Here is a 12411-nt window from a genome sequence, read left to right as displayed (position 1 = left end):
GCGCGTGTTTGTTTTTATGGTGTAACTGCTGTCCGGGAACTCTCTCCTTGCTAAACTTTGTGCCCCAATCAAACTGTAAACCATTTTCTTTCCTGCAACAAGTGTGTGTCTTGTTCTGGGAAAGAGCTTTATGGAAAGAAATACAGAGCAGCTACAGTACCCTGCTAGCATAGAAATGGACTGGAATTTTATGCATTATTTATGAATGTAAACCAGAAGCTATCTAAATCCATCTTTTTCCACACTTCATGAACATTGCTTTTCTGGCTGCACTCTAACCAATTCACAAACAGTGAGTATACCCCTTTGCTCTCTAAATTGTTGTGTTATCAAAAGTGAGACGAGGTGAAATTGGGCAAAAGAGTTGTAAGGATCTTTCAAGTTAGCACTCCCCTACACGCTACCTGAAGCACCCCTCTTCCTAGGCTGCCCCAGCCCCCAAAGCACCCCTCTTCCCAGGGTGCCATCCGCCTGCCCCAAAGGGCCCCTCTGTCGGGGGGGGCATCTCCCTGCCCCCAAAGGGCCACTCTGCCCCCAGAGCGACCCCGGGGCCCCCAAGCCATAGACCCAGGCCAGCGATGGAGCGGGCTGGCGGGGGCGGGGCTTTCCAGGCCCCGCCCTCGCTCCGCGGCCGGCGGGGCGGGGCGGGGCGGGAGCCCACAGGACGGGCTGGGCCTGGCCGGGCCTGGCCGACATGTCGGTGCCCCCGGCCGTACAGATCCGCGAGGCCAACGCGCACCTGGCGGCGCTGCACGGGCGCGTGGCGGAGCTGGAGCGGCGGCTGGGCGCGGCCGAGCGCACGGTGCGCGGGCAGGCGGAGAGTCTCATCCGCAAGGACGGCGAGCTGCGCGCGGCGCTGCGGGAGCTGGGGGCTGCCAAGGACAGGTAGCGCCGGGGGCAGCGCCCGGCCCGGCCCGGCCCGGCCCGGCTCGGGGGCTGAGCGGGCGCCGGGCGGGCGGGCGGGCGGGGGAGTGAGTAACACCTGCCCCGTCCCGCCCGCCGGGCCGGGCCTGGCCTGGCCGACGTCCCGCCCCGGGCAGGGGCTGGGCTGGGCCGGCCCGGGGGGGCCCCGCTGTGAGACCAGCCCGGAGGCCTAGAATTAGCGAGGACGGCGGGGAATTGCAGAATTTTTTTAACATGGGCAAAACAATGTAGTTTCCCCTAAACTCCTTATCTAGAATGGCTGAACTGTTTTAGTTGAAACTTCCAGAAAAATTCAGTCCACGGGGTAGGCACCCAGCATGCAAAATTTCAGCCTGAAAGGTTAAAGTTTGGCAAAACTATAAGAAACAAGGTCTTATAATGGAAAGTGTTAAGTATCACGATTTGCACTGCCAGTGCTGTGTTAGAACTACATAAACAGCTGACCCAAAGAGAGGGGCATGAGAGAGAGATTCAGGAAGCTTGAAAGGGTACGGGGATCATTTCTTCAACATTTTATATAACCCTCTGTTTTTTGAAACTAAAAAACCCCTTAGGTCTTTATAGGATGAGGGCAAATAAAGCTGTCCAGTGAGGAACAGTAGTTCTGTGCATGGCTACATTCTAGTAGCCTTGTTTTGAGACTAGTTTTCTTCTGTTTTCTTCTAAGAGAAATTACTGCTCTGCAGCAGAAGCTGCTTTCATCTGAGGAGACGATTCAGAAGCTGTTAAATGTCATCCAGAAAAAAGATGACTTAATTGTACAGCTGAAGCACAGGAGTCATCTTCTGACTAAAATCTGCAGAAACCGACCCATCCTGGACAATCTTCTGTCTTACATGGCAGAAGGGGAACAGTTAAGTACCTTTCCAGGGACCCAAAGTGATTCCAGTTCTCCAGTTCATGACGAGTTCCAGGAGTCAAACTGCATCACCAACCAGATATCAAAGAACAAAGACTTCTCTCTCTGTGAAGATGACCTGGAAGATCAGGAATTGGATACGAGCCAGTTTGGGACGACAGTGTGAACTGAGTGTGGAACATGACCTTTATTACAAACACTCCAGTTCTGTTTTTCAATCTTGTCCTGAAAGAACCAGGTTCAGGTGGGAGTCTGTCCCTCACCCCCTCAGTTCTTGCAAGTAGCCTTTTCTATATCTCCTTCATTGAGGACTCAGGAAAGTGGGCTCTATGCAATACTACCTACCTGAGTGGATACTAACCCTTGGTGAAATGGGCACTTAAGGGTTTTCCACTGTTCCTTTATCATGGGGATCTTTTAATTCCTCTTGTCCTTCAGTTTTTACTTTCCTCTCTGACCCAAAACACTTCATGTTAAGGATACTTAAGTCAAATGCTGTATAGTAGACCTTCCAGCACTGGTGGCCAAATGTATCACCATCGACTTTCAGCTTCTGTTGGCCTAAATGCTGCTCCTCATCCAGGTCTGCTGTATATCAGAGCCATAGACGGTGGTTGATTAGAGCAGGATGTTTATATACCAAAATCTAGGACATCTGATGTCTGAGTCTATAAACCTATAAAATATTCTGCAGTCTTGGGAATGAAAAATCTAAGCGCTCAAAGTTCTACATGTTTCAGCTAAGGGACTGTTAAATTAGTGAAAAGCTATCTCTTCTGGGAAGTTTGGCTTCATTGGGTTGAGTTATATGTTGAATTCCTAACCTGCTGTTTTGTTTTTGAGATTAGATTTGTTAGTTAAGATGAATCAAATCTCTTTTCTTTTGCTCTATGGAGTTAGCACAGAAAGAAGGAAACTAGTGTATGGATTTGAGGCAGATTCACAATGTAACTGGAGGGAATCCATTTTCTGAAATTCACCTTCTTTCCAGATTGTGTGTTACCTGTTTTAAAATTAGAGTGGAGGAATGAAGGGGAAAATATCACATTCATTAGTAAGAGGTGTAGTCACTAGAGTTGGTGGTGGGATTTTAAGGAATATTATGCATAAATTTAAGTTTCTGGGTAGAAGGGTTGGTTTCTGACTTGATCACTCTCAGAGTTACATTTAAAACTTGGTAGAAAAATGAATCTATTTTAAGCTTTTTAAAATTCAGCCTCTACTGTCCTCTTACAGCTTTAAGATTGGCACCAGTCACTGCCTGGAAACTTTGCTGCATAAAGTGGCCAGCTGTAACCTCTCTGCCTTTGTCTAGAACATGTAGATTTTCTCTGTGGTCTAACCAGATTTCTTTTCCAAATTCATCTTGTTTAAACTCTGACTGACAGCAGCTCTATATGCAATTCCCTGTAGCTGGCTAAGTACTTTTTTATATCTCTCATAAAGACCTGCTTTTATATGGGATGTTCCTTGTTCAAAATTCTTCAGTGGGAAACAAAATGTGAGAATGGGTATTCCACTGCAAATAAGAGTAAAAGAAAAACTCTTAAAATTCCTTTTTGAGAAACTATTATAAACACATGCAACATATTTATACCACCAGAGTGAATTTCCTGTATTTTTATAAATCTAAACCCCTGACTACTCTTGGTCACGAAAGGTTCCTTTGCATTTCTTGAAAAACAGGGTTTTGGCAATTATGTCCTTGCCAAATGCTAACTCAGGTAAATACATTCTGCCTCCATATAGTCTCTGCCATTTACAGTCAATAAATAATTCTTAACTTCTCCTTCATCAGATGTGTGGGAACAGTGCTGGTGGCACAGGATGGACACAGTTACATACTGTGAGAATAGTATTTTTGTAGTGGGTGGAGTGACTGACCTTTGTTTGAAGAGTTTGTAAAAGCACTTGTTGATTTGGAATTATAGGTGCTATGTAAACATAAGGGATTATTATTTCTTTACAAGTCTACAGTAAATGTGCAAATCCCAAGCAGATGTACCTACTTTAAATCCTTTGAGAAAGAGGATGATATTGTACTTTCCTTCACCTCCTGTCCAATTCAGAGTTTTTAAAATCTTTTGCCTTCCTTAACTTTCCAGGCCTCTCTCTAAACTTTAAGGATGTAAACTTGTGTCAACATTTAATCCGTTTATCATCTGTTTGTTACTGTGGGTGAAGGGCTAAGCAATTAGTTACTGTTTTAAATAAAAACTCATTTCATTTTTCTCACTGATTATTCTACCAGTATCATCCAGCTGCCTGTATTTATTATTTGCACTTGCATATGTCCTCGCTTAAGTTTTTCTTGCAGGATACAAAATAAACATATTTTGGCATATTCAAGTCATGTTGTTTCCATAGGTTTTCTTTGCCTCTTCAGTTTTAAGTGACTCAACTGGTCAGCAACACCCAGGAACCATCTATCCAGTGTTTTCACTAGGCTGTTTACTTTTGTATTGTCTCATCTGATCTCCTTTCAAACTTGGCCCCTCTAGTTTGAAATGCCCTTTTCCCCGGCATTGGTAAATAATTCTGGTTGTTCTTGGATCGTTAACACATTTGCAAAACACAACTAGCTATCCTTTTCTGACCTCCCTAGTCCCCTGGGATGTTTTGTTTATGATCCTTTCAAGATGTATAATTACTATTGAATCTCCCTGTTACAATATTGTCACCTATCACCCAATTCACCTTTGTATGAAAGGGGCATGAGGCCAGTGCTGCCATCAGTTACCTGCAGTAGAATCTCCTTTGCATGTGGATAGGTGCAGTCCTGCACTCCCAACTCTCCAGCACATGATTGTGTAGTGTGTGTGAGTGGTGAAGGAGAGTTGGCACCAACATCCAGGGGCACAGTCATTGCTGATAGTACCTAGAGCCACTATTGTTTCCAGTATATAGGAAACAGTATATTATTTAATATATAAAAAGCCCTTGATGAAGGTTGCCAGCTGGGTTGTAAATTTCCCTTTATCGTCCACGTCTACTGTATGTGCCATTTTTCTTGTAGCCAAAGGAAGGGCGGGCTGTGTGCAGGCATATGGGAACAAGGCCTACCCAAATTGGGTGCCTGTTAGGTAACTAGTGCATTCTTTGATTGGCTTGGCTTCTTGGAGCCTGGGTTTCAGTCTGCTTTGAAAATGGGAGCAGGTGAGCTGTCAGGTGTGCGGGATACAGAGGGATTGTGATCGGGGCTGGGAGTGAGTCCTAACCTTTACAAGCATATTTTAGTCCTAGGGACAGTTCCAGGGCAGCAGGTGGTATTAGAGTCTTTCATAACCATATGTAAGAGAATTGTTGGCCCCTTACTAAAACTCAGAGGGGGAGTTTTGGTTGGCTAGCTCCCAGTACCAAAAGAAAGGGGAAGGGTCGATGGGAAATAGGGACTCAGACTGACAGTACCCCGGAACAATGGGGGGAGGCCAATGCTCCAGGTCAGCCAGATTGACAGAGCAGGCAGGCTAATGGAATCAGGAGGCCAGAGGGCTCCCGTCTGCCGTGTGAGCTGGAACAGAATGGGTCTGAGCTAACGAAGAGCAGGGGCCCGAGCTGAGCTGGGGAGCAGGGCCATGGCGGCCAAAGAAGCAGTCCATGGAGCAGAGCCGTAGCAACAAAAGCCAGAAAAGCAGCCCTGGAAACAGGTTGGTGCTGGGAGTAGATGCACACAAGCAGCCCACAGAGCAGACCTATACTGGGAGGAGAGCTGCAGAGAGCCAGAGGGGCCAAAAAAGCAGCCGAGGGGGCTGGAGCAGTCTCTGGAGTTGGGTGTGGTGAGCAGCTGGGGAGAGTGAGGGGGGGACCCTGGGCAGCGAGCCCAGCACAGGGAGACGCCCCCAGCCAAGATGCTGTGGAGGCCAGACTTGGAGGGGGCTCATAACCCTGATGGGGTGGAGGGGCTGACACTGGGAAGAAGGGCCTTGCCACCTGGAGCCTGAAGGTGTGTGGCCACTGCCAGAGAAAGTGTCTGACCCATCCTGTAGCACTGCCAAGGCCTGAGAAGGAGGCCTGGGAAATGTGATGAACAGACTGAACTTCCCTTACATTCCAGAGACAACATGCCACAGCGTGGATAGAAAGTTGACTAGATTGTCGGGCTCAATGGGTAGTGATCAATGGCTCCCTGTCTAGTTGGCAGCCGGTATCAAGTGGAGTGCCCAAAGGGTTGGTCCTCGGGCCGGTTTTGTTCAATATCTTCATAAATGATCTGGAGGATGGTGTGGATTGCACCCTCAGCAAGTTTGTTGATGACACTAAACTTGGAGGAGGAGAGGTAGATACACTGGAGGGTAGGGATAGGATACAGAGGGCCCTAGACAAATGAGAGGATTGGGCCAAAAGAAATCTGATGAGGTTCAACAAGGACAAGTGCAGAGTCCTGCACTTAGGACAGAAGAATCCCATGCACCGCTACAGACTAGGGACCGAATGGCTCGGCAGCAGTTCTGCGGAAAAGGACCTAGGGGTGACAGTGGACGAGAAGCTGGATATGAGTCAGCAGTGTGCCCTTGTTGCCAAGAAGGCCAATGGCATTTTGGGATGTATAAGTAGGGGTATTGCTAGCAGATTGAGGGACGTGATTGTTCCCCTCTATTCAACATTGGTGAGGCCTCATCTGGAGTACTGTGTCCAGTTTTGGGCCTCACACTACAAGAAGGATGTGGAAAAATTGGAAAGCGTCCAGTGGAGGGCAACAAAAATGATTAGGGGACTGGAACACATGACATATGAGAGGCTGACGAAACTGGGATTATTTAGTCTGCGGAAGAGAAGAATGAGGGGGGATTTGATAGCTGCTTTCAACTACCTGAAAGGGGGTTCCAAAGAGGATGGATCTAGACTGTTCTCAGTGGGAGCTGATGACAGAACAAGGAGTAATGGTCTCAAGTTGCAGTGGGGGAGGTTTAGATTGGATATTAGGAAAAACTTTTTCACCAGGAGGGTGGTGAAACACTGGAATGCGTTACCTAGGGAGGTGGTGGAATCTCCTTCCTTAGAAGTTTTTAAGGTCAGGCTTGACAAAGCCCTGGCTGGGATGATTTAGCTGGGGATGGGTTCTGCTTTGAGTAGAGGGTTGGACTAGATGACCTCCTGAGGTCCCTTCCAACCCTGATATTCTATGATTCTATGATGTGTTTTCCTTTAACCTTTCCCCTATTTTCCTTATGTTTTTAAAGTTGATTGCTGATTAATACATTTTATTTGCTTTGAACAGAATCTAATGATCAGTGGGTCAGGGAAGCATCCAGTGTGGGGAGAGCATCCCAGAGTGGGGACACTCTAGCCCCTGCCCTAAGCAGGGGTGGCAGGTTTGTATAATTTTTGGTTGTGTCCAGAATGGTTCCAAGTTCCCCCCCACTGCTGCCTTGTATGCTGAGATTTTTTTAAATAATGTAAAAATGGACTGGAAACAGTAAGCATTTAACAGTGGGCAATATAGGGAAAATGTGGGGCTGTGTGGGGGGATGAGGGCTGGGGATGAGCGGTGTGGGAGGGGGCTCAGGGTTAGGGCAGAGGGTTAGGGTGCAGGGGGGTGAGGGCTCTGGCTGGGGGTGTGGGCTCTGGGGTGCAGCGGGGCTGAGGATGAGGAGTTTGGGGTGCAGGCAGGCTGCCCTGGGGCTGGGGCCAGAGAGGAGGACACCACAGTCGTCCCCTTCCCCCCCCCCCCAGCTCTCTCCCTGTTGGCAGCAGTGAGCTCCAGGGGAGCGGCCCCCCCCCGCCCCTGAGAGCACACTCACCCAACACTGTCACTGCACGTGCTCCTAGGGGCTGGGCCCCTCTCAGGTCAGGAAGTCCCCTTGCCTCCCCTATGGTGAGAGCTTGGGGAGGGGAGGGCTGCCATCATGTGTGCATCTCCTCCCCTCCTCCCCGAGCCTGTTGCCAGCACCACTCCCTTTTGCAGCCGGGGAAGGAGCACAGCTCCAAGGGGCAGTGCAGCTGCCCAGGGTACAGGCAGGGAAGCTCTGGGGGAGGTGTGTGGGGCAGCAGGCGGGGCTGGGAGAGAGACCCGACCCGACCACTGGTGGAACCAAGGCCCTGGAGCCTGGGCACCATGGGCCCATATAACCTGCCGCTCCTGGTCCTAAGTGACTGAGCCCCCCAGGAATCCCCGGCCCAGCCTTGTTGGGGTTACGAGGACTCTGCCAGACAGGAGAGTGGAAGGGGGGAGCCCTCGAGGTCAGGCAGGCCTCTGGGTAAAGGGAGTGGGAGTGAGCACGTGGATCCTTTCACTAGCCCGTTTCACCGGTGTAGTGTATAATAGCGGGTCCAGTCCCCCGCTTACACGTGGAAGCTGAGTATGTGGTGTCCTAGTGATGGGGAGAAATCAACTCAAAGTTCATGTAATGAAGCTCCAGTTGCTAGGATTTATTTAAAAAATTTTTACTGTCTATTATGTTAGCACTTATATCTGAGTTGCCAAGAGTCAGCCGGGATCCAGAACGAGGAAGTGGCGTCTGCCGGGCTGCTCCCCCTCCCTATTCGACAGCAGCTGCTGCTGGTACAGGTAGAACCGGGTTGCTGTCCGCAGGCTGGAGGCTGTTTAAGGGGAACACGTGGCAGCACCTTATTTTTCTGCTAACCCTTCTGTCTTTCGAGTACCTTTGCACAAGTCAGCAGCTGTGAAAAGTGATCCTGGAGCAGCAATAGAAAACGCATGTTTCTCTTGGGCCGGCTGGTCCAGCTTCCAGCTACTGCAGCATTACACTAAATGCTCCTCAGTTGCTAGGACAATTATTGCCTGGTGAACCAAACACGTCTTCTGCAGAAAAAGAGCCGTCTGCCAACAAACCCTGGCTGATAGTCAATCTGCTGCTGCAGGACAGTCAACTCTACGCATCACAGATGCTGCAGAGCACAGTCTTGTTGGCAGAGCTGGCGTACCTGTGCGGACAGAAGAGTAAACAACAGGCGGGGCAGTGACCCCGAGGGGTGAAAGTGGGCAACTAGGAATTGGAGCCCAGGTGTCTCATGAGCGTGTGCAGCTCAGCTAAGGGCATGTCTTCACTGGCCCCTTTACAGCGCTGCCATGGTGCACGGGGCAGGTCTGTCATGTCGTGTTACGTGCTGAAACTTGCACTGCTCAGGGGAGTTCTTTTCACACCCTGGAGCAAGAAAGTTGCAGTGCTGTAAAGGGGCAGTGTAGACAAGCCCTAACTTTGGAGCCTGAATTTATTTATCTGTTAAAGGAGAAAATACCCACTTCTCATGGCTATTGTGAGGCTTAATGAGTTTGCAGGTACTTTGAGAGTCCCCCCCTGAGGATTTCCCTCATGGTTTAATAATACCTTCAAATCCATTATCTTGTCACCCCCTCCTTTTCTTTATGAGGGGTCCCAGTTGAAGAAAATTGATGCCCGTGACCCAACAGAGCTGGGGATGAGGATTTTGGGGAATGGGAGGGGCTCAGGGCTGGGGCAGAGGGTTGGGGTGCAGGGGTGAGGGCTGCACGGTGGGGCCGGGAATGAGGGGTTCAGGGTGTGGGAGAGGGCTCTGGGCTGGGGCAGGGGGTTGGAGTGCTGGAGGGGGTCAGGGCTCTAGGGTGGGACTGGGGATGAGGGTTTTGGGGTGCAGGAAGGGGTTCTGGGTTTGGGGGGCTCAGGGCTGGGGCAGGGGATTGGGGCGCCAACTTCTATCCGGTGGCTCCTGGTCAGCAGCGCAGCCAGGGTGCAGAGGCAGGCTTCTGAAAATTATTACGAACCATTCTGCCAGCACAAGGAGCTCGGCGCAGCTCTTCGGTATTCTAAAACGATTTGGGGAAAATGTGCCGCCTTGTTCAGAAAGGTGGTGGGCGCCATGTCCGCAGGGGCTCGAAAAAGGAGGAGGAGGGCTGGAAACTACCTCGAAAATGCAAAAGCTCTTGCGGGTGACTTTTTGAAAAATACTTCAATTTTTCCAGAGGGTGGCTCTGAGCAGGCGTGACTAGTTGTGGAAAGGGGCCTGGGTAAAAGGGGCATCTTCAAGGCAACACATTAGCTAAGGTGTACACAAAAGGGGGGACAGCATTTGGAGGGTAAACGGACAGCTGCCCAAAAGTTACGGGCCAGGGTCGCTGTAAAAATTTTAAAAAAGGCTAAAGAGGTGATGAGAAAAAAAAACAAAGAGATGCCCCTTATTGGAGGCTCTCAGACTGGTGTGTCTGAGAATGGGGAGGCGGAATCTTACCTGCGGGGCGGTGGTGACTCTCACACAGAGTCTGATTTAGAAAATTCCCCAAAGGTCTCTCTGGAAGGGTCCCTCTCTACTCCTGATGATCCTCGCGTTGGCCCCTCGGAGTCTGACTCTCAAATAGCGTCTGACGTAGAAGACAGCTGATGGTCCAATAGAGGAACCCCCCCAAGTAACTCTGAAAATGCAAATGCAGACCCCCAAACAGACGTGTAAATGGAGCGAGTGAGAAGTTGGTAATGAGAATTACTTAGATTTGCGGGTTCAGTGTATTGTGAGTAATTTTGTTTTGTCAATCTTGAGTGAATAAATTCAGCTCAGCAGGTCGTCGAAGCCGTACACAGGGAGATAGTTAGTTCTCAATGATGTTAACAGTAGGGTTACCCCTGACAATTACATTCAGTTATGTTTAGAAAGTCCTAATTTAACCAACCCTTTGTTTTCGGTAAGAAGAACTAGGGATGAGCTGTCTGCTGAAGAGTTCAAAATACAATACCACCCGACCCCCTTCAGGTAGTTGATAGCAGCCTTCAACTACCTGAAGGGGGGGTTCCAAAGGGGATGGAGCTCAGCTGTTCTCAGTGGTGGCAGATGACAGAACAAGGAGTAATGGTCTCAAGTTGAAGTGGGGGAGGTCGAGGTTGGATATTAGGAAAAACTATTTCACTAGGAGGGTGGTGAAGCACTGGAATGGGTTACCTAGGGAGGTGGTGGAATCTCCTTCCTTAGAGGTTTTTAAGGCCTGTCTTGACAAAGCCCTCACTGGGATGATTTAGTCGGGGATCAGTCCTGCTTTGAGCAGGGGGTTGGACTAGATGACCTCCTGAGGTCCCTTCCAACCATGATATTCTACGATTCTATGATTAAAGCAAGACCAACACGAACTAAATCATCAAGACAGGCCTTAAAAACCTCTAACAATGGAGATTCCACCACCTCCCTAGGTAACCCATTCCAGTGCTTCACCACCCTCCTAGTGAAATAGTTTTTCCTAATAACCAACCTCAACCTCCCCCACTTCAACTTGAGACCATTACTCCTTGTTCTGTCATCTGCCACCACTGAGAACAGCTGAGCTCCATCCCCTTTGGAACCCCCCTTCAGGTAGTTGAAGGCTGCTATCAAATCCCCCCTCACTCTTCTCTTCTGCAGACTAAACAAGCCCAGTTCCCTCAGCCTCTCCTCGTAAGTCATGTGCCCTAGCCCTGTAATCATTTTCACTGCCCTCCGCTGGACTCTCTCATCCTTTGTCCACATCCTTTCTGTCGTTGGGGGCCCAAAACTGGATGCAATACTCCAGATGTGGCCTCCAGTTCTAGCTAGGCAAAGAACGGATCTTTCAGTTTGGGGGCTGAACTAGAGAAAAAAATCCAGGTCCATTTGAACCACAACTAATTTTTCAAATTTTTGAAATTGAAGAAAAAAATATCTGGTCACAATTCTTCGCATTCCCCCTCCCCTCCCGGTTGAGTTTTTCATTTCAATTTACCTGATTTGGGGTATTTTCAATCTTCTTTGTTTTTGTTTTCAAATTTGGCCAATTTTTCAGGGTTTTTGGGGGGACAAAACTATTAATAGAATTTGAACCAAATTCAGTTTCAGAGTCTCCAAAAATTCATTTTCTGGCAAAAATTATATATGCCAAATAAAATTTCTTCTAGCTCTACAGTAGAGTCCCACAAGCACATACTAGGTTTAGTTAGAAGGTGAGTGCACTTCCTTTGCAGAGCTCCCTGCCCTGCCCGGGGTAGAATTGGGCTCCGCTGCATAGGGTACCAGCACAGCCCGACATGCTGATCCTGGCACAATCCTTCCCTTTCCCCACCCTTTGCCTGTCTTGTCTATTTAGACTGCACACAAAGGCAGGGACTGGCTGTTACCGCGTGGATGTGCAGTGGGGCCCTGACCTCAGCTATGCCCTGGAGATGTTACCATAATATGCATAATATCACATTAAAAACTTAAGACAAAGCTTATTTTGTTTAGCCTGTTCTCTAAGGTGAGCGCTGCAGATGGAGACTGAACCTCCTGTAGGAACACTGATGCAAGCAGGAGCAATTTCCCCCCCTTTTCATCAGGTGATACAGAAGCCCAATGCAGGGAAATCACATGCACAGACTGACCTCTTTGCTGTTAAGATCTGATGCAAAGAGCAGCACCCAGGAAGCCATTTGGCCTGCACAATAAGCTTCATTGGACCTACAAAACCCAGGAACTATTTGGTGTGTTCTTAAGCATCATCCACTGTCACTTTACCTATTAACTAACTTTATATCTATATCGATGTCGATATATACACAGACATCTCTTGTAACCACCAGCCCTGCAGGAGCATTTACTAATACACACCGGCTAGCATATATATTGCGTTGGTAATACTCCCTGAATATATGTACTCCAGACACTGAAGTTTTAGAATAGTAGTTCTAGAGCCCAAACTGGCCTGTACCTTTGTTATA

General features: G+C 48.8%; 1 protein-coding gene across 1 annotated transcript; it reads left to right on the top strand.

The window, feature by feature from the left end:
• Positions 1–642: 642 nt before the first annotated feature.
• Positions 643–4132, top strand: VMAC (vimentin type intermediate filament associated coiled-coil protein). Its single transcript, XM_073323890.1, has 2 exons — positions 643–885; positions 1592–4132. Exons 1-2 carry the CDS (start codon positions 695–697, stop codon positions 1947–1949), a joined length of 549 nt encoding a protein of 182 aa, XP_073179991.1. The 5' UTR covers positions 643–694; the 3' UTR covers positions 1950–4132.
• The last annotated feature ends 8279 nt before the right edge of the window (positions 4133–12411 follow it).

This window comes from Lepidochelys kempii, chromosome 25, assembly GCF_965140285.1.
Source record: "Lepidochelys kempii isolate rLepKem1 chromosome 25, rLepKem1.hap1, whole genome shotgun sequence".
Classification (NCBI taxonomy): domain Eukaryota; kingdom Metazoa; phylum Chordata; order Testudines; family Cheloniidae; genus Lepidochelys; species Lepidochelys kempii.
The sequence above is the reverse complement of the archived record's forward strand: the minus strand, read 5'-3'. Positions and strand labels throughout refer to the sequence as shown.

What these genes read in the sequence shown, in the direction of transcription:
- VMAC (XM_073323890.1), top strand. Translation starts at nt 695, where the DNA reads ATGTCGGTGCCCCCGGCCGTACAGATCCGCGAGGCCAACGCGCACCTG. An exon ending in CTGGGGGCTGCCAAGGACAG is followed by an intron (nt 886 to 1,591) that starts GTAGCGCCGGGG and finishes TTTTCTTCTAAG; the next exon opens with AGAAATTACTGCTCTGCAGC.